At 38.1% G+C, this 21,385-nt stretch overlaps 1 protein-coding gene across 7 annotated transcripts in view; it reads left to right on the forward strand.

The window, feature by feature from the left end:
- The window catches only part of EYA3 (EYA transcriptional coactivator and phosphatase 3), a 93,716-nt gene that overhangs the window by 38,909 nt on the left and 33,422 nt on the right, over nt 1–21,385 (forward strand). For 6 of the 7 annotated variants that reach the window (XM_055573975.1, XM_055573971.1, XM_055573972.1 and 3 more), the window contains 3 exons: nt 3,277–3,343; nt 6,158–6,294; nt 14,903–15,040. In XM_055573975.1, coding sequence (XP_055429950.1) covers nt 3,277–3,343; nt 6,158–6,294; nt 14,903–15,040 — 342 coding nt within the window. The remainder of the gene's footprint in view (nt 1–3,276; nt 3,344–6,157; nt 6,295–14,902; nt 15,041–21,385) is intronic. The other variant, XM_055573976.1, reaches the window with a different exon arrangement.

The following is a 21,385-nucleotide window of genomic DNA, read 5'->3' on the forward strand; positions in this document are numbered from 1 at the left end:
CTCACTTGTTTTGCTCCTCCCATTCCCCCTTCATCCCTCTCAAACTTAACTTTGTCACCATTCTTCCAGTGAAACTGCTTTTGTCAAGGTCATTAGTTCCTTTCAATAACTGAAAGTACTAGTTCCAGTGGGTATTCCTATCTGCTTGTATCCTGCCTCTTACCACTCTTTCTCCCGCCTTTCTTCTTTGCTGGCCTTTCTTCTACTGTCTAATCTCTGAATGTTAGTGGGTTTGGTTCTAGTCCACCATCTTTGTTCTTTCTGAATTCTCTCACTCTGTTCTTTCTGAATTCTCTCACCCATTTCGTTACTTTAAATATTTGATGAGTAGTTAATGAATTCCAAATTTGTGTTCCTAGTCTGACTTCTTGCTCTAATTTTGTTTTTGTATCCTACTGCCTACTTGATATCTCCACGTAGATATCTAAAAGGAAAGTCATACTTAAAATATGTAAAAGCTTTCTCTGCCCTTCAGTTCAGTTCAGTTCAGTTCAGTCGCTCATTTGTGTCCGACTCTTTGTGACCCCATGAATCGCAGCACGCCAGGCCTCCCTGTCCATCACCAACTCCCAGAGTTCACTCAGACTCACGTCCATCGAGTCAGTGATGCCATCCACCCATCTCATCCTCTGTCGTCCCCTTCTCCTCCTGCCCCCAATCCCTCCCAGCATCAGAATCTTTTCCAATGAGTCAACTCTTCGCATGAGTGGCCAAAGTACTGGAGTTTCAGCTTTAGCATCATTCCTTCCCAAGAAATCCCAGGGCTGATCTCCTTCAGAATGGACTGGTTGGATCTCCTTGCAGTCCAAGGGCCTCTCAAGAGTCTTCTCCAACACCACAGTTCAAAAGCATCAATTCTTCGGCGCTCAGCCTTCTTCACAGTCCAACTCTCACATTCATACATGACCACAGGAAAAACCATAGCCTTGACTAGACGGACCTTTGTTGGCAAAGTAATGTCTCTGCTTTTGAATATGCTATCTAGGTTGGTCATAACTTTCCTTCCCTGCCCTTAGCCCTCACCAAAGCTGTTCTCTTCCCCAACTTCTTCATCTTTGGAAGTATTTTCACTATCCCTCCAATTTCCCAAGCTGAAAATCTAGAAATTATCCTGTATTCCCTGTTTTCCTTATTCCTTAATTCAAATTCATCAGAGTCTCCTGTTAGTTTTACTTTCAGAGTATATTTCTAGGTTTTTGCCTTTTTTCCACTGCTGTTACCTTTTTTTTTAAACCAGTGCAGAGTTGAACACATCTAAATTTATTTACACAATGCTAAAGAAATTTGAGTTCTATTTCCGTTTTGTGGAATTTTATTCTGGGATCCAACTTTGTTGTATAACTGACATAGGTCATTGAAACTTGATTATCCCACCTCACATGCAATTTTGTGTCTCAAGGGAACAGAAAACTTGGGTTTTTAATGCACATACAATAATGGTCTTAATACTGCTTTACAATTTAGTAGGAAGGCAGCTGTCCCACAGCTTGAGGGGGAAGAAGGGCGGGCAGAGAAGTTATAATTAAGCAGATTATGCCTTGACTTTTTTTAATCTTTTCATAGTTCCAAAGTACCACAAAGATTAAGGCTCATTCATTCTCTAGAAAAGTAAAAATTGGCCTAGATCTCCTAGAATGTTTTGCGAATCTCTTCCCTGGTGGCTCAGACAGTAAAGCGTCTGCCTGCAGTGCAGGAGACCCAGGTTCGATCTCTGGGTTGGGAAGATCCCCTGGAGAAGGAAATGGCAACCCACTCCAGTACTCTTGCCTGGAAAATTCCATGGACTGAGAGGCTCCTGAGAGCCTGGTAGGCTACAGTCCATGGGGTCGCAAAGAGTCAGACACAACATAGCGACTTCACTTTCACTTTTCACTTTCTAGAATTAAATGAGAGAGGGAGAAGGATTTGGGTTTTTGAAAATACTTGTCAGCAGAGAAAGAACCATTATGTAGAAATCAAATGAACTTCTGTTCTATGTAATGGACGATAAGAACCTTAGATCTAACTGAGATTCCCTTCATTTTTGTCAAAGTGATTAATGATTAGTATAATCTACAAATTGCTATGAATTATTTTCATAGACTGTGAACAGTGGCAATAGGCAATATCCATGATAAGCTCATTCGCAGATGGTTTGTGTTACTGTTGGGCATGAATTGACCCCACATCTGATCTCGATCAGTGTTCCTTTTGGGGTAAGACACTCAGAAAACCCAGCTAGGAAAAAAAAAAAAAAAGAAAGAAAACCCAGCTAGACATAAAGTTAGTTGGTTCACCCTTAGTCCTTATTTACAAGAGCAACCTCCCTTATACTAGATAGTGGAGGATGTTCTTGAACAATTTAGGAATCTGGTACAAGCTCTATGTGTTGTAGCTCTGTCTATAATATGGACTGAAATACTGCTAATGAAAAGGATTCTGCTACCTGTCAAACTTATAGTATTTATCCCAAATGAAATAATGAAGATTAAGCCTCATGACAGTATCTATTCTAGATGAAATCATGAAGGTCAAGAGAGCAGTAGCTGTGAAAATCCCTTTACTTGATGGGTTATCAGAGCATTACATCAGTTCCTCAGGTCTGTCTCTGCTTTACCAAACTTAAAGCTTTATTACAAAGCTGAAAAAAATAATAGTATAAAAGCATGCTTGCATCTTTCTGCTGCTGATTATATATAGCAGTAGCAATAGTTATTGGATACTTTTTCCAAATCTGTCTTCCTGCAGGTCATCCTTATGACCTTTTCTCAGAATAGGGTAAGCATCCAGAGAATGAATAAGCTGAAGAAGTATAATGTGGCTTCCTAGACATGGATCTTGCATTTTAACTTCACCTTTGAGCATAGATGAGAGCTTAAGAAATTGCTTCATTTATGGTTTTAGAACAGTGATGGTGATGGTTAAGATCAATCGGTATTGGGAATTCCCTGGCGGTCCAGTGGTTAGGATTCCACACTCTCGCTGCTAAGGGCCCAGGTTTGATACCTGGTTGGGAAACTAAGATCCCACACGCCACACAGCACAGCCAAAAATAGAGATCAGTTGGTACTGACCTGCAGCTCTTTTCTATACTGCCGACATTCTAGATTTTTTTACTGTCTCTATAAACTCATTATTAGAAGAGTGAGGTATTTCTACTGTGTAGTCTTTTTAAATTTCTGATGTCCAAGCTTTATTCTGTTCCTTAGTTTGAAAGACTATACAGTGAGACATGAAATTTCCCCCTTTCATTTTTGGAATGTTCTAACTTTTTACCTGGTGATATCTTTCTTTCAGTTATGACATGCACCGATTACATCCCTCGCTCATCCAATGATTATACCTCACAAATGTATTCTGCAAAGTAAGTTGAATAATTGTTTCAAAAGTCTGTATGCTTTTTCTCTAGATTCATTGCAAAATGTAACTTGATATTTAAGCTATTAAGTTGACATTTATTTTCACCTCTCTTGTTCTCTCTGGCCCTACTCCAGTTTTTTTATTCCATGTAAATATAGTCTAGGTATCGTCCTTTTAAAAAGTTAATGATTGTCTGAAATAGATCACTGTTACCCAGGAGCTTTCTCAAAGTGAATAGGCACTGAAAAGTGTAAAATACCATTAATGATGAAAATATATCACTGCTTAACCTCTCATTATTCTCTCTTTGCTCCACTTTAAAAGAGAGATCAATTAAAAAAGCTAAAGCCAGCCTCAGACTGGGACTTCTGGGCCTAATCTGTGTTCATCTTACTGCTTTAGAAGCTTATTCTTTTAAAAGTGTCCTCAAGTAGAAAGTAGGCTTGAGGTTAGACAGGTTTAGTGAGTTTAAATCACTAAGAGGCAATATTTTGGGCCTCATGAGATAAGATCAGCATTTAAGATCCACTAAGTTAATCATCTCCAAGATGAGTAGCTGCAGAACAGTGTGTATATCAAGCTACCAATTGCACATTGATAAAGGTTGAGCCTGCATACATAGATGCGTACAAGCGTGCTTTATTAACCCAGGATAAATTCTTACGTACTTACATAGGCAAGTTACATAAAGAAATTGGTGACAGAGGTGAGTAATATGTCTGGGTCTCTTATAAAAGAAAACTTTTCCTTTTTGTGCCCATTTGTATTAAGTGCCTTTTGAATTTTGCATCAGTTTAAAAAAAAGGAGCTGATTGAAAAATCATCTCAATGAATTCTCCAAATTCTAATCTGGTATTATCATTAACATTAATAACATCCTTGGGCCAGTCATTTTCCGTGTTTTTCTTCTGTGAAATGACTGAACCTGTTCTCTGAGGTCGTTATGAAGGTGATAAAATAATTTGAGCTATAAAGACACTAAATAAAAAAGATTTTATGATCTTTATCATATCTGGAGATTAATCCATTTGAAGTTACTAAGATTTTAAATCATTCCCACATGATTTGATTAACAGCTACAGCCTGAGCTATTTTCTGGTCTCAGGTCTGGCTAAAAAGACTAGAAATTTTCAAATTCAGTCTTTTAGAGTCTACTGAGATGTGAATATAGCAAATTCCAAATTCATTCATTTATTCAAAAAAGTATTGTATACCTGTTGCACTCAGGACACCTCGTTAGCTTTCTACCTTAATGTAGACCTCCTTACCCGGAGAAGGCAATGGCACCCCACTCCAGTACTCTTGCTGGAAAATCCCATGGATGGAGGAACCTGGTAGGCTGCAGTCCATGGGGTTGCTATGAGTCAGACACGACTGAACGACTTCACTTTCACTTTTCACTTTCACACATTGGAGAAGGAAATGGCAACCCACTCCAGTGTTCTTGCCTGGAGAATCCCAGGGATGGGGGAGCCTGGTGGGCTGCCGTGTATGGGGTCGCACAGAGTCGGACACGACTGAAGCGACTTAGCAGCAGCAGTAGCAGACCTCCTTACCACTTATCTAAACCATTGCATTTTTTAACTGTCTCTGTTTCAAGTCCCCTTCCCCCATCCATTTTACAAAGAAATATCAAACTAATGTTTATTAAAGAACAGCTTTGATCTTGTCATCCTTTTCTCAACAATTTCAGTGACTCCTCATTGTTTCAGATTTGTCTGAACACTTTTAGCCTGGTTCAAGGTCTTTGCTGTCTGTCTTAGACTTTCCCTTAGTATAATCTCTGCTCCTTGTTGGCTGAAGCCCTGTCTGTACCCTTGACAGAGGCTTTCTCTTTTTCTAGAACACCTTTTCTCTCTCTTATTTTTGCACATTCTGTCTGCTCACAGATCACTTCTTTATAGCCTTTCTTCATTTTCTTCTCTCCAAAAACTGCAAAAAAAAACCCAAAAAACTTTCCCCTCTGAAACTACCTCCCCCCATTATTTTATTGTTATGACCTACATGGTACATATGACACTTACTTTTTTACTTTATAAGTACAGGATAACTCAGCAAATAAAATAACTCATATCTAAAAATTCAGTGCATAAAATGTGGCGCCATCTTATTCCATGGATGAAATGAGCAGGTCAGCTAGCTCGTTTAAAATCCTAGAAGTTTCACTGTTGAATTCATCTCTAGCTAAACCAACTAGTGGCAGTATACTCTGGCTTAAATCTCAGCGGGGCAAGTCAGTGTCCCGTCTAGGACTTCCTGGATTTTATTAGTCACTTGACTCTTGATTTTATAGGCTTGATCTAGGGCTATTGGGCCACACTCCTGATCCTGGTTTTCTAATATGGTGGTTGCCTGCTTTTTCTCTGAAGGTCTCACCCTCTTTTCCAAGTTCCACTTTCACTCTCAAAACTTTAGTTTGGCCTGGAGGGCTCGGTGGGGAATGGAGTCAGTTGCCAATCTGTTCTATCCAGTTGTCTGTCCTTTTAGGATTTTATTCTATATTTAGACATAAGGGCATAAATGAGCTTAGTCAGTACTTGTATCTCACGTGGGGCCTTGCACGTAGCACACCACAAATGTTTGTGGTGTGATTGGACCTTAGGAGGATATTTGAAACTGTTAATTTTTCTATAAAATTGTTTGTTAGGTAGATGATAAGTAGACCTGAAAAGGAAAAAAAAATTCTGCTTTCTGACCATAGTAAGAGACATGTTATGTGACAGGTTAGTCTACTCAGTATTGATTCTTTGCTGTTAGTGATATTAGCTGTTTTTTGTTTTTCTTATGTGAAATTTTTTATTTTCTTGAACTTTTCTAGACCTTATGCACATATCCTCTCAGTTCCTGTTTCGGAAACTGCTTACCCTGGGCAGACTCAGTACCAGACTTTGCAGCAGTCTCAACCCTATGCTGTTTACCCTCAGGCAACGCAGACGTACGGACTACCTCCTTTCGGTAAGGCATCCTGTTGTAAGCAGTTTCTAAGAATATTGATTTTATCCCACAGAAATTTCCATCTTTCCCCCAAAAGCAAGCATGGCTAATCAGGAAGCTGAGAGAAAGCAAGTTGTTCTTGACAGCATCTGCTTGTTACAGGTGTGATGGAAGTTGGGTGTGCTTTTCCACAGTGTATTTGATGCATGTAATATAAAATCATAACTTTTCAGTACTCACTTATTTATCTGCCATAATTTAGATATTTCCAAGATGCTAAGTCTTGACTGGAAAACTTGGAATGTTCAAGTTTTTGGAAACTCTTTGAGGAATTGCTATTGATTTGACTTACTTTGTGGAAAACATGGTACCATGACAAATATATTTTGAGGTGGCTAATTTCTTACTAAAACTAAGTAATCTACATATCCAGGTAGAATATACCTTATAGTTCTCTCTCTCTGTCAGTCTCTCCCCTTCCTTCTTATCCCATATCACAAAGTGATCAGTTGTTGCTCTGCTGAACCAAAAAGTCATCTTAGAGGGGGAAATCCCTGATTTTGTACAGCCTTATCTTGTGCATAGAGAGTTTTGTTCTTTGGTTTTAGGTATCTTGGACTGAACTATAAATTAGAATGATTTACTAGAAGTCAATGTGAGGTTCTTTGAGCACTTAATATCTGCTGATTTTTCAGTGCGTGTACTGATAGATATGTTCAGTGTGGTTTAGTGCTGCTTTGCTAGAACTGATGTCAGGAAATTGAAAGAATACTGTATTTTTAAAAAAATATTCAGTATGTTAATAAAAATATAACTTGGTAGCCTTTATTGCAACTAGCTGGGAATTAGAAAATCTTTCTAAGAGATTGCCACAGATTCTGGGTGTTGTTTGCTTTTGGTTTTGACATTCCTACTTTTCCTGGCCTATTTGGCTACTCTTCTATGGTAGTTACAACTTTCTTACTTTGAGACTTGTTAGCATTCCTTGGTTCTTGATAACTATTAGAAACAAAAATTGGGAGTTCTGTTTAATGGTAGTGGTAGCTGATAACTTCGTGAAAGAAAAGAAACAGAAATGCTCTTGTTTTCCTGTTTGTATACCCACGCCTCAGTGCCTGTCAGTATCAGCAAGGATACTAAAATCTTATGTTGCTGACATATTTAACCAGCCAAGACTGAGCAGTCCTTTCAGATGCAGAACTCTCCCTGAATATGCTTGTGTTTATTTCTTTTTGTATATATTAAAGCTAATTTACCAGCAGCTGCCTAATATCAACAATAGGCTAGCAAGTATAAAGTATTTCTTTTTTTTTTTTACTCTCTGTTTTGATTTAAATTCTTTATTGGAAAGCCAAAAGCCCTTTATGACATTGTTGAACAACTGTTTATTCCTGCTGTTCAGTGTTAGGTAAAATTCTTGTTATATCTCTAAACTCAGATTATGGAATACATAGCACAGTGCCATGTGCATGTAGGTTCTAGATATTATGGTATCTTCTGTAATCACTGCATTTCCCTCATATTAAGGAAAGAAAATTTTGTAAAGTAGATCCCTGTTAAAAACTTGAAGGAGACAGTATTTTATAAAGAAATACTGGTTATAATAGGCTCTTTTATTAATCTGTTTCTGTTTAATAATCGGGATGAAGGAAACTTGTTTCTTAAATTCTTATCAGTAGTTCAGAGAGAACTGTTCATTAGCTTAATTTGCCTTTGAATGATAGGTATGGCATATCCTCAAATTTCATAAAGGAAATTTCAAAGAAATACTTGTAATACTTTTTATGTGTATGTGTGTGATAACTTTAAGTGACTGTATTTTTTAAAGATATTTTCTTATGTTTTACCACATGGCTTTTTTTGTTTTATATCACTCAGATATAAAACACTCCATTTCTTCCTGTATAGCAGAGGGCATTATATCCAATATCTTATAATAACTTGTGGTGGTGGTGGTGTAATTGCTAAGTTGTGTCCAACTCTTACTACTCTATGGTCTGTAGCCTGCCAGGCTCCTCCGTGCGTGGGATTTCCCAGGCAAGAATACTGGAGTGGGTTGCCATTTCTTCTCCAGGGGATCTTTCCAGCCCAGGGATTGAACCCAGGTCTCCTGCATTGCAGGCGGATTCTTTACTGACTGAGCCACCAGGGAAGCAAAAAAACTGAATCACTATGCTATACACTTGAAACTAGCATATATAGTAAATCAGCTACCCTTCGGTTAAAAAAAAACAAAAAAAACTCTCCATTCCTTTTCTTGTGAAAAAGTGAAGTGCAAGTTGCTCTTCACTTATGTCATTCACTCTTCATTCTTATGTCAGACTCTTTGCAACCCCATGGACTATACAGTAGATGGAATTCTCCAGGCCAGAACACTGGAATGGGTAGTCTTTTCCTTCTCCATGGGATTTTCCCAACCCAGGGCTCGAACCCAGGTCTCCCACATTGCAGGAGGATTCTTTGCCATCTGAGCCACAAGGGAAGCCGAAGAATACTGGGGAGTGGGTAGCCTATCCTTTCTCGAGTGGATCTTCCTGACCCAGGAATCAAACCAGGGTGTACTGCATTGCAGGCAGATTCTTTACCAACTGAGCTATCAGGAAAGACCTTATTCTTGTGAAGGTTTCAGTAATTTTATTCTCTTACTTTTAGCACTAACACTCAATTAGCTAGTCTGTTTTTTATTTCAGATGTAAACAGAGCTTTAGAAAATCTTATTGTAATAATATGACTTTATATTAATATATTTATGCAATAATAATAATAATCAGTTCAGTCACTCAGTTGTGTCCAACCCTTTGTGACCCCATGGACTACAGCACACCAGGCCTTCTGTCCATCACCAACTCCCGGAGTTTAGTCAAACTCATGTCCATTGAGTCGGTGATGGTATCCAACCATCTCATCCTCTGTCTTCCCCTTCTTCTCCTGCCTTCAATCTTTCCCAGCATCAGGGTCTTTTCCAGTGAGTCAGTTCTTTGCATCACGTGGCCAAAGTATTGGAGTTTCAGCTTCAGCATCAGTCCTTCCAATGAATATTCAGGACTGATTTCCTTTAGGATGGACTGGTTGGATCTCCTTGCAGTCCAAGGGACTCTCAAGAGTCTTCTCCAACACCACACACAGTTCAAAAGCATCAATTCTTCGGCACTCAGCTTTCTTTATGGTCTGTGTCTCATACATGACTACTGGAAAAACCATAGCTTTGATTAGACAGACCTTTGTTGGCAAAGTAATGTCTCTGCTTTTGAATATGCTATCTAGGTTGGTCATAACTTTCCTTCCAAGGAGTAAGCGTCTTTTAATTTCATGGCTGCAGTCACCATCTGCTGTGATTTTGGAGCCCAAAAAAATAAAGTCTGACACTGTTTCCACTGTTTCCCCATCTATTTCCCATGAAGTGATGGGACCAGATGCCATGATCTTAGTAAGTTATTGAATAATCAGGGTGACAATATACAGCCTTGACGTACTCTTCTCCCTATTTGGAACCAGTTTGTTGTTCCATGTCCAGTTCTAACTGTTGCTTCTTGACCTGCATACAGATTTCTCAGGAGGCAGGTCAGGTGGTCTGGTATTCCCATCTCTTGAAGAATTCTCCACAGTTTGTTGTGATCCACACAGTCAAAGGCTTTGGCATAGTCAGTAAAGCAGAAATAGATGTTTTTCTGGCTCTCTTGCTTTTTCAGTGATCGAGCGGATGTTCGCAATTTGATCTCTGGTTCCTCTGCCTTCTCTAAAACCAGCTTGAACATCTGGAAGTTCACATACTGTAGAAGCCTGGCTTGGAGAATTTTGAACATTACTTTGCTAGTGTGTGAGATGAGTGCAGTTGTGTGGTGGTTTGAGCTTTCTTTGGCATTGCCGTTGAAATAATAACGAGTGCTTACTGTGCCAAGCAATATGCTGAGAATAAGTACTTCACACTTTACATTATTTTCTTATTTAATCCAAACCAACCATCATAAAAAGTAAGTGGTAGCATTATCCCTGGTTATAGATGAGGAAACACATTTAGAAGGATTCAGTGACTAACCTGTAAATGCCTTGGATTAGAATTGCACCCCAGTCTGTTTAAATCCAGAAGTGCTCATAAATTTAGGTCTGTATGAAAAAGTTAATATTAGAGTTGAGATGAAATTAAAGTTTCCTCCTTTTAAAGAAATGAGAAAAGACAAAGGAAATCTAGGAATCCCATATTATGACAGATATTTAAAAGTAAAGGAATAGTAGTCATCTTTTCACAGCTATATAGAAATGATGAGATGCCAGAATAAGGATTTGAGGTTTAACTTCCAGTGATCTGATTGAATATGTGTGAGAGAAAGGGTACTTATTTGTTTTTAGGAGCTCACAAAAGATTGGCTTAACCTCCATTGTTCTGCTTTCTTTTAAAAGAGGTTTAATATGAGATAGAGAGAGAGAGAGAGAGAGAGAGAGAGAGAGAGAGAGAACTGGGACCCAAGCTCTGATGGAGCAAGGGTGTTTTATTCAACATTGTGTGAGTATTTATACTGTCTTACAAGGTAGCTATTTTCAGTGGAGATAAAATCAAAACTTACAAGTTATCAAGGAAACATGAGGTCATCCATATGAAAGAGAAAGGGTTGTAAATAATTACTTTTACCGTATGGTCCATAAAAAGGAAGAGGGTCATAAATAGTTACTTATCAGCGTGTATGGAAAAATGAACGAAGGAAATGCATGCATTCCTAAGCCCCCCGGGAGCAGTTTGCTGCTCCACTTAATTCCTGAATATTCAGAAATTAATAAGGGACAGAGGATTCCTGACAGATCCAAAACAGCACACAGGAAGCCTCCTGTTAAATGCTTCCTGACACTTAGTATCTTGAAAACATAGCTCATTATTAATTGAAAAAAGCAGTATATAAAACTGAAAATACAATATACTAAGCAGTTTTTTAAAATACTAGATAAAGAATAACTTGGAAGAAAAACTGAATGTTAACAGAACAGGCGTACAGGTCTGGTCTCAGTTACTGAAGAAGCATGCACAGTCCCACTGTGCACCGGTTTCAGTTAATACAGACCCGCGCAAAAGCGGGAACTGCCTGCATTTTTTTCTATATGATGATACTATGCAATATTTTTCTTTTCACTTTCTGTAGTTTCCCAATTTTCTGTGATATGCATCTACTTATTTTATTATTAACAAAGTACTCAGATTATTTAGTATTTATAATAGCTCATCCTAGTGAGCTATTAAATCAACCAGATATTTTTTCATATGTTTTTTCCTAGCATGTACATGCACTTCAGTTTTTAACCAAACTAATCTTCTCTAACCTGGAGAAGGAAACCGCAGCCCATTCCAGTATTCTTGACTGGGAAATCCAATGGACAGAGGAGCCTGGTGGGCTATAGTCCATCAGGTTGCAAAGAGTCGGACACAACTTAGCGACTGAGCTTGCACAGTCTTCTCTAAAAGTCCACTACTCTGACATACGTTACTGCAAAGTGAGGTGCTCAGATTAGTTTGGTTAGTAACTAACCCATAGGGAAGTATTTGGGCTGAGAAACATGAGTAGAGTTAGTGATGAGACCCCACTGTAGGGCAGCAGGAGCATGGCACTCAGAGACAAAAATTCCTTTACCTTTTTTTGATCAGCTATTGCTCTACATCAGGCTCTTGGTGCTTAAATGACTTGAGAAAGTCTGAACTTATGGGCAACAGTGGACTAGGAGTCAGGAAGCCAGGATTTTATTTCTTTGATGTTGGCAGTAGTGCTCTACAGTCAGACTGTTTGGTGGTCATGCTGCTTGTTACTTGAAATTCTAAGAAGAGCGCTTTTAAAGGAAGGGCTTAAAGAGTAGGGCTACAGTGATGCCGGATGGAGAAGGCAGTGGCACCCCACTCCAGTACTCTTGCCTGGAAAATCTCATGGACGGAGGAGCCTGGTAGGCTGCAGTCCATGGGGTCGCTAAAAGTCGGACACGACTGAGCGACTTCACTTTGACTTTTCGCTTTCATGCATTGGAGAAGGAAATGGCCGCCCACTCCAGTAGGCTGGAGAATCTTCTTACCTGGAGAATCCCAGGGACAGAGGAGCCTGGTAGGAGGCCGTCTATGGGGTCGCACAGAGTTGGACGTGACTGAAGCGACTTAGCAGCAGCAGCAGTGATGCCGGAAGCAGTGTCCATGTTGTCTTTTAGTCCTTTATTCTTTATAAAACAGTATTAAATATTCTTCATGTTTATACTTCATTTTTCTGGCCCAGAACATTCAAAACTAGCTATTTCCTCTAACTTGTCTTGGACATTTTGCTCTAATTTTTGACTTTATAAGAAAGACCAATTTATAGAAATTATACATTTTGAAACTTTTTAAGAATACATACTAAATAATGAGACTAGCAAAACCCTCTCAGTTAATATTATTCTTATTAGTAAGATAGTATTTTAGTACAGTGTAATAATAAACATGTTCAGAAATCCAGCACCCCAGGTTCAGAACCTATTTAGGAAAAAAAAAATTGATTACAATAAATCTGAACGTTATTGTGACACTGGAATGGCAAGTTGTTTCTAAAAACTGTGCTAGTCAGTCACCAAGAGTCTTAGCCCTGATATTCAAATTTCACATCATGAATGTTTAAAAAACTACATTCTGAAATGTTATTTATTGTTAAATGTCAACCATAGCAAGGACTTTAGCTGTGGCTTACCTGGACAAGACTTAAAATCATCATGAACTAAGTAAGGAGGGGGACGGCCCTTCTAATTCATGCTAAGATGTTGGTGTTTCTTAATCTCTTCAAATAAGTTATTTGCTGTGTTTAATAGGTGAGAAAAGACTATGACTTTTTAATGCTTTAAGGGTTTGATAAATTAGGAGTTTGGGATTAACATATACACACTACAATGTATAAAATAGGTAAACAACAAGAACCTGTACTGTATAGCACAGGAAACTATACTTAATATTTTATAATAACCTATAATGGAAAAGAATCTGTGTGTGTGTGTGTATGTATATATACATGTATATATGAATCACTTTGTCATACAGCAGAAACTAGCACAACATTTTAACTGTACTTCAATTAAAAAAAAATAGTTTGAGACAAGGCAGTTACCATGTTCCATTGTCAACCTTTTAAGATTTTCACATCTCCTTTTACTGTTCTTACATTTACTTATCAACAGATTTTATAGATCTGAGTTACACTAAGATATCTGAATGCCCTGGTGAAACAGAGGTCTTTACTATCAAAGCATTATATATTTATAAATTTCTTACGAGATTAAGAGTATGTGAAATAAGGTAATACTGAATTTGAAGCTGTGGCTGACCTTCATCCTGATTTCCTACCTGGAACGTGTTTCATCAATGAATCTTCTTGGACCCAATTATCAGCTTCAACTATATTGATCTGGTAGCCATAACTATTCAGAGCACAGTGAGGTTTTTCATAGACTTTTGCGTGGCCAAAATTATGACAGAAACAATTCATGCATAAAGGATATCCTGAGACTCTCATGTAGAAGCATGCTTTTCTTACAGTTTCCTAGTTTAATGCAGATGAAAAAGGAGATACGGCCAGAAACAGAAGATTGTCAAGAAGTGACAGATCACAGAGAAAAGGCGAAACAATACAAGAACCTTCAAATCATAGAACTGTAATTGAGTTCTCCTTAGTACTAAGCAGATGTTTTGACATATTGCAGTAGTCTCTGGGGATGTTTCTGTAATGTACATAGCACAGCACAGAAGTGCTCTTGGAAACAATAATTCTGAAAAAAGGTATGTTCCGCCTGCTAAGAAGATAGGAAAGGGTATGAATATATTTTTAAAAGATTGCCACCTAGGAGCATTGTGATAAAAAAAAAAAAAGTGAATAGCTGTGATATCTGTTAGTGTGAGGTGGATTTTTATGTTCTGACAGGGAGATGTGTCTCTCAGATATTGCGTGGACGAGCAAATTATGAACAGCAGGTAACATCCCATTTTTATTAAAAAGGAAAAACAAGATTGTAAACAGAAGAAATCTTAGTGGCTCTTATGCAAACTGAATAGTGGTTAAGTTTGGATGATGGGATTATATGTGACTTTATTTTTTCTAAAAATTAGGAATTACATATTTCTGTTAATGTTTTTAATTTATGAAAGTAAGCAGGTATATCTTTCCTAATCAGAAGAAAAAAAGGTAACAAAATAACCAGCTTAAGGAGGCAGAGAAGTATATATACATTTTAGAAAAATATATACTGGTTCTTATTTAATGGGTAAGTGGATTTTAAACGTATGTGGAATATCTCCCACCTTGACAATGCACACAAATGATTTGAATGTCAGACACTCTTTACAACAATGCTTGGGTGTCAGTAGCTCTTTTTCTGACTCCTGATCAATTTCCCCCAACCACTGAGGTGAACTTACATATGTATATTACTATTGGGGTTTTTGATAGGATTTTTATTTCTATGGCCCCACTCCCAATTCTTTGAAATTGTATTTGCTTGTGGTATATTACAAGTGGGAGATTCAGTAATTTTCTCTTACAAGCAAATTTATTATTGTTTTAAGATTTAGATTTTAAACCTACTGGCTGATATGCTCCTCAGTCCCAGTGTATTGTTTGTAATTGGTCCAATTTATCTGATTCAGGTGCATTGTGGCCAGGTATGAAACCTGAAAGTGGTTTAATTCAGACTCCATCTCCAAGTCAACACAGTGTTCTTACCTGCACTACAGGGTTAACCACAAGCCAGCCAAGCCCAGCACATTATTCTTATCCCATTCAAGGTAAACAGGCATGGTTGTGTGTGTTTCATTTTTTTTTAATTATTACTGTTTTTTGTTTTTAATCTACCTGTATCTCCAAACATACTGGGTAATACAGGATATTTGCATTTGTGCATGCTTTTTGTGTTAGACAAACCAGAACTTAGGAGTGAGGTTCATAAGTAGTTTAAGCCTTCGTGAACTGCTTAATAGAATTGAAGATTCCTCTTTTGCATGTTGGTGTCCAGAAAACCTGTCTGATTTTGTTCTAGTCTGTTTTCAGTGACTTCTTGTCCTGTAAATGAGCAGAAGACTGTAGGTTAGAGCTCCGCTGACTTCTTTTCTGTGCAGTGCAAATAGAATGGAACGTGAGATGAATGCTCTGTAAGGTGTGTGCTGCTTTTCTGCTGTGGTTTTTGTCATACCTCCTCCCCCATTTTGTACTTCTTGGTAAGCATTTTTCTTGCCAAAAAATTCAGTCTTGTTTCTATTTTGTGATGAAAAGCATAGCATTAAAGCTTGAACTCTAAACCTCTCTGCCTTCCCGAATTTTTCTTCTGAAAGGTTAGAATTAAGACAGGACTATTAGGAATGAAGACAAAGAAACTCAAAAGGCACTATGGAGTTAATTCCCTATCCTTTCAAGTCCAATGCAGGGAATTTGTCATAGCTCCAAATAGAGAATTAACGTCCATCAACTTGGCTTCTCATCTGCCTCTTTTCTCCCAGCTTTTAAATATTATTCTTTATAAAATGGTGGTGCTAGAGAGATGAATTAGGACAGCGACAGCTGGTCTGAGGTAAACTTAAGATACACACTTTGAGGATAAAAAATGTTTTTATTTAGATATTAAACAAAATGTTTTGATTTTCGGTGTTAACTGTTTTCAATAAAATGATTAAGAACTACTTTTTCTTGGTCTGTTGGAAACAGAACTGGTTATGTTCCTAAGACCTTACTCTGAGCTACCTCTATCTCTTATTGCTTAGCAAGTCTCCTCTATTCTGAATTATTTTACCATGTCTCCTCTTTTCTTATTTTCCTTTCTTTTTTTTTCCTCCTTTCCCCCTTCTTTCTTTCTAAAATAGGAACAAGCCAGAAGGGAAAAACTTAAGAGCGTGACTTTATCTTCTCTAACCCTCTTCATTTTTATAAAATGTTTCTCTAGATTGGTAGGCTTTGGGATCCAACTATAGGCAAGTCTAGTAGACAGGTCCCTCCTAAACATTTATATCTCTGATGACTACACCTTGGTCATGAAAGAAAACCAAGTTCTCTTCTGTTATATTAATAATCCTCTTCCAAGGTGTAGAACCACCACTCCTGTGTAGTTGTATCTTGAATTTGTGGAACCTGGTAGCTGAGTTTAACTTCTCCCTCCTTGTAAAACAAGAAGAACCACCTTGTGGGGGTCTTTTAAGATCCATTGCTTTAAAAAACAAAAGTCACAAAGCCATTCTGTGACTTAATTTGCCACTATCCTAATTTCTTTACCTTTTAGGACATTTTCTCCCTTTAGATCAGTTAACCCAGTTTCCTCCATTGTGCTAATGATTATTGTTGGTATTTATTAAGTTTGTATTGTATGTTTAGCATTGTTTTAGCAGCAGATAAGTGTTACTCATGTAATCATAACACACCTATGAGGGAAGTATGTCATTAATCTCATTTTACGGATTTGGCACATAAGACACAGTGGATAAGTCAAGGATGTAAGCTGGGCAGTCTGGCCCCAGCACATGAGTGTAATATGTATGATTTTCAGTATTGAAGTCATGGTATCAGTATCAGCTCCCCAAACTGAGAACCTATACTAGCAAGTATTTAAATTCATTTTCCTTCCCTTTTCTGGTTAATCTATTGGCCCTTTACATTCTTCATTAGAGCTTTGACACAGGGTAGAAATTAAGGCAGAAATTAACCATCAAGTTGTCAATTTTTGCTATTTATTCTAGCAAAAAAGAAAAAGTTGGTAGAAAGAAGGTAGTAACAATTGGCTGAAATGAAATATGGATGTTTTGGCACATTTGAGTACCTGAATTCTCCACTATCAGTATCACTCTTCTCACCCCTACTTTTCATTTCCGTTAGCTCGGCTAATGAATGTTATTTAGCTCTCCAGGGCTTCGTCTCCCCCCATTTCCCACCCACTTCCGTGTAACTACCCAGTCACAGCATGGAATAAAAGCAAGGAGCATTGTACTGATTTTTTTTAAGTAATCAAAATGGCAATGTCCCCTCATCCCCTCCAAAAGCTTTCAACAGTTGACTATAGCCCATCTTCCCTGGAGAAATTAGAGAAATTATAGCAAATTCCACTTCTGGCTTGATCAGTTCTGATCAAAACCTTTTGTTTAGTTTCTCCTTCAATGCTCATGAAAACCCTTTGATTAAATAGATTTGGGTTCTTTATATCAACCTTTTCCTAGAGTGTCTGTGACTATGTGGCCAAGTTTCTGGTTATTATCTTGAGTTGAAATGGTTAAAATAATTAAAATTCAAATAGTAAAATGTAGAATTTTCAAAATTAATTTTAACCCAGCCTTGATGTTCAGTGAATGTCTTTGGGCTCGAATAGTGTTGGTGACACATAACAGCCTTCTGTTGACTAGATTTGTTCTGTATTTTAATAGACTCTGTTTTTTATTGATGACAGATGATAGTTATATATCCCCTTCCCTACACGCAGTTTTCCTTATTAATATCTCACATTAGAATGGAACATTTGTTATGATTAATGAACTAATATTGGTACATTATTATTCATTAAATCATAGGTTTATTTAGATTGCCTTAGTTTTTACCTCATGTCCTTTTTCTATTCCAGGATCTCATCCAGGACACCACATTTCATTTGATTGTCATGTTTTTTTAGGCTTCTCTTGACTGCAGGTTTTCACACTTCACTTGTTTTTGATAACCTTGACATACTATTATTCATAAATCCCATGAGTATTTATTGAGCGTCACTTATTACAGACCAGGCATTTTGCTAGATGTTGGAGGTAATGAATAAAATAGCAAGATTCTGCCTTCATGGAGCTTACGAACTAGGAGGGGAGGCAGAGAACAAAGAAGTAAAGGGAGAAATAAATTTTGAAAAGTGCTCTGAAAGGAGAAAAGAACTGGCTGTTGTGATTGGGAAGACAAGAAAGGAGTTCGTTCTAATAGAGGAGTCAGAGTCTCTGTGGATGTAGACATGCTGAGCGGGAACCATCAAGCTGGAGGGCAAGAGGGACAGGCCAAGGAGAACAATCCAGGCAGCGAGAGCGACATTGCAGAGGTCCTCAAGTGAGAAAGAGGGTCTTGTTTTCAGTAACTCGAAAGCTGGGGTGAGCAAGGGTGGTGGAGAGACATATATAAAATTAGTGAGGTGGGCAGGAACTAAATCTTGCACCAACTTCTATGTGCCATTAACCCTGGGGTTGCCCTCCAGCTGTGGGATAATGTCACATAACTGTGCCCCTCACAGTTCTGTAACCACAGCCTTCTCATTAAAGCTGACTGTGTATCCTGACTGTTGCAGGTGGACCTTGAGTGGGGCATGGTTCTCAGAAGCTTATCTTCCTATGATTTCACAGTTTCATTGTCAAAACAAGAGTGGAAACTATCCAAAAGCAGTTGGCCATCCCATTGGCACTTGGGGAGCTAATAGTCTTTAGATATGTATATCAATAGGAGTTACCACTTGAGTTTTAAATGATCCTTGAAATTTATTCTTTAAGTCAGCAGTTGAATTTGTTGTTGTTGAGACCTACATATATATTTCTGTGGGATGATCAGTGCTTTTTTTTTTTTTTTTTTTCCTGAGGTGCCTGACTTTTTGTCATAGTGCAAGAGGTAGGGCATGTAGTGATTGTGTATATTTTAAGGTGAGTTTAGCTTGAGTTCACTGCTGGTTACAAGAACTAAATAAATATTGCTTAATTGTTATCTGACTTCTATCACTAGAATTTAAATAACATGAGGGCAGGCATTGTCTTCACTCCTCTATGCCCAGTGACTGAAACAGTTTCTGGGCACACAATACACCCTGGTTTGATGAACACATGAGTAAATGAATGACAGTTTAGGAATGATTTGATTGAGATGAGGAAAGAACTGTTATTAAGTCCTGTAAACTTTCTAGGTTAGCAGGCCAACATTTTCTGTAATGGAAGCCACTATTGCTGAGAGGAATTTGTGATGTTTAGTACTGTACTTGTTAAAAACTTGATATCAGCAACTAGCTAATCAAGACATTAAACTTCCTGTCATGGATAATTAGAGTGTGTGGCCAGTTGTTTTTTAGGTCTACCTTTTTACCTCCAGTAAGCGATCTGAAAATTGTTAAATTTATAAAACTACCTTGTCAGAATACCTTTTTCCCTGTATGTGTGTAGGGATCAGATATGAATAAGTTGAACCTCTAACCATTTATAAATTATTAAGAAGGTAGAACAGAATTAAAGGTAAATAGGAGGAAGAGATATAGAAGGAAATGGCAACCCACTCCAGTACTCTCGCCTGGAAAATCCCATGGGCGGAGGAGCCTGGTAGGCTGCAGTCCATGGGGTCACGAAGAGTCGGACACGACTGAGTGACTTCACTTTCACTTTCCACTTTCATGCATTGGAGAAGGAAATGGCAACTCACTCCAGTGTTCTTGCCTGGAGAATCCCAGGGACGGGGGACCCTGGTGGGTTGCCGTCTATGGGGTCGCACAGAATCAGACATGACTGAAGTGACTTAGCAGCAGCAGGAGGAACAGAGGAGTATATGCTAGGACTAGAGCTAAAGAAAAATTGATCTAGAAACAAACTTTGCTGAAAGAGATAACCTTGAGAGATTAAGTAAATTCTTCATTTTCTTCCCTACATCAAATCACCTATGTTCAGCCAACAGGCCTGCCTAGCATAATGTACTAGTAATAGAATCTGGAATGTACCCAAAATTCTTTTCCTTCAAGAATAATTTAAAAGCTACTTACAGAATCATCTAGCTTATATACAGTAATTTCTTAGGACTTCCCCTTAGGAAGAAAAATATTGATGGGAAGAAAATATTATCTATAAGACTATAAAATCTGTTTCATTTAGTTGTTGGGTTTAAGAAAGTAAATAATCCTTTCATTTACCTGAGGGAGGGAGTACCATAGAAAAGGAAATGTCCCTGAGTAGTGAGGAAATCTGATCCCTAACTCAGGAAGGAAAGGGCAGTGAATGAAGAATTGGGAGATCCCAATTATCGTTTGGCTATTTACCTTTAACTTCGTGACTGTGGACAAATGAACTCCTCTTTGTCCCAAATCTTCTGAAGCTACTGTTGCATCAGTAGCTGTTCCTTATGTCTAACTTGCTTCAGTCTCTTCTAGACTTTAAGCAGAGTAGCCTTGGGGAAAGGGATAAAAATTCCCTCTGATTTTGACCAGTACTCTCAGGTTTCTGCCACGTTTGTTCACCTGCACTACTGTTAATGGAGATTTTCCTAATACCTTTCCCTCTGAGGACTTCGTCACCAGTGGGATAGGTAGTCAGACAGTCTGGTGTGTGTGACGGCAGTAGGAACCAAGTGTAAGTATGTTTATGATGAGTGAAGGAGAAGTTCAAGAGCAGTAAGTGCCTCACAATTTCACTTATATTGTCTGCCTGGAAAAAAAATAATCAATTTGGCAAATGCTAGTCCCTGAGGATTTGATTAAAACGCGGGTGGAATTTGTGATAGAAGGGTGTGAAAAACTTAACCCAAATTCCTTGTCCTGACACAGGCAGCCTAAGTAGCTTAAAATTTTTTACCTGACCAGAATAGTATTGAATACTTTCCGAGTTTTTCCAGGCTCATTGGTGAAATCATTAAATGCCAGAAGATGGTGTTTGTTGGAGCAAGCCCAAACACTTTAGAATTTGGAGAGCTACCTCAGTTGCTCAAAGTAATTGTGTTGCATCAGAAAAGGCATCATTTGGGGCAAGTGACAGTAAATATCACAGTATAGGAATTACATGTGGATTTGCCAGAGCTTTTGTTGTTTTTACTGGTGTCAGTAGGTCACACTGCAGGTGAGTTATTTTGCAGCTGCCAGAGAAGATGGACTGGAATGATTTGGTTTAGCTTCTTATTTCCTTGGTATCATTAGCATGAACCAGGGCATTGTGTTGTGTCCTTCTAGGACTTTAGTAGGAATAGTGACTTTGGTAGGAATAGTTGAAGACTCAAGCTAAAACAGGAAAAATGTGTGAACTGCTTTATTTCTAATTAAATCTCAATTAACGTATGGCATGCAAAAGAGCAGAACTGGTATCTAGTATTTATTTCCTTTGCCAGTGTTTCTTATCTCCTTGTCAATCTGTTTACTTAGGACAGAATATATTTTCAATTTCTTCGAGCCT

This window comes from Bubalus kerabau, chromosome 3, assembly GCF_029407905.1.
Source record: "Bubalus kerabau isolate K-KA32 ecotype Philippines breed swamp buffalo chromosome 3, PCC_UOA_SB_1v2, whole genome shotgun sequence".
NCBI lineage: Eukaryota > Metazoa > Chordata > Mammalia > Artiodactyla > Bovidae > Bubalus > Bubalus kerabau.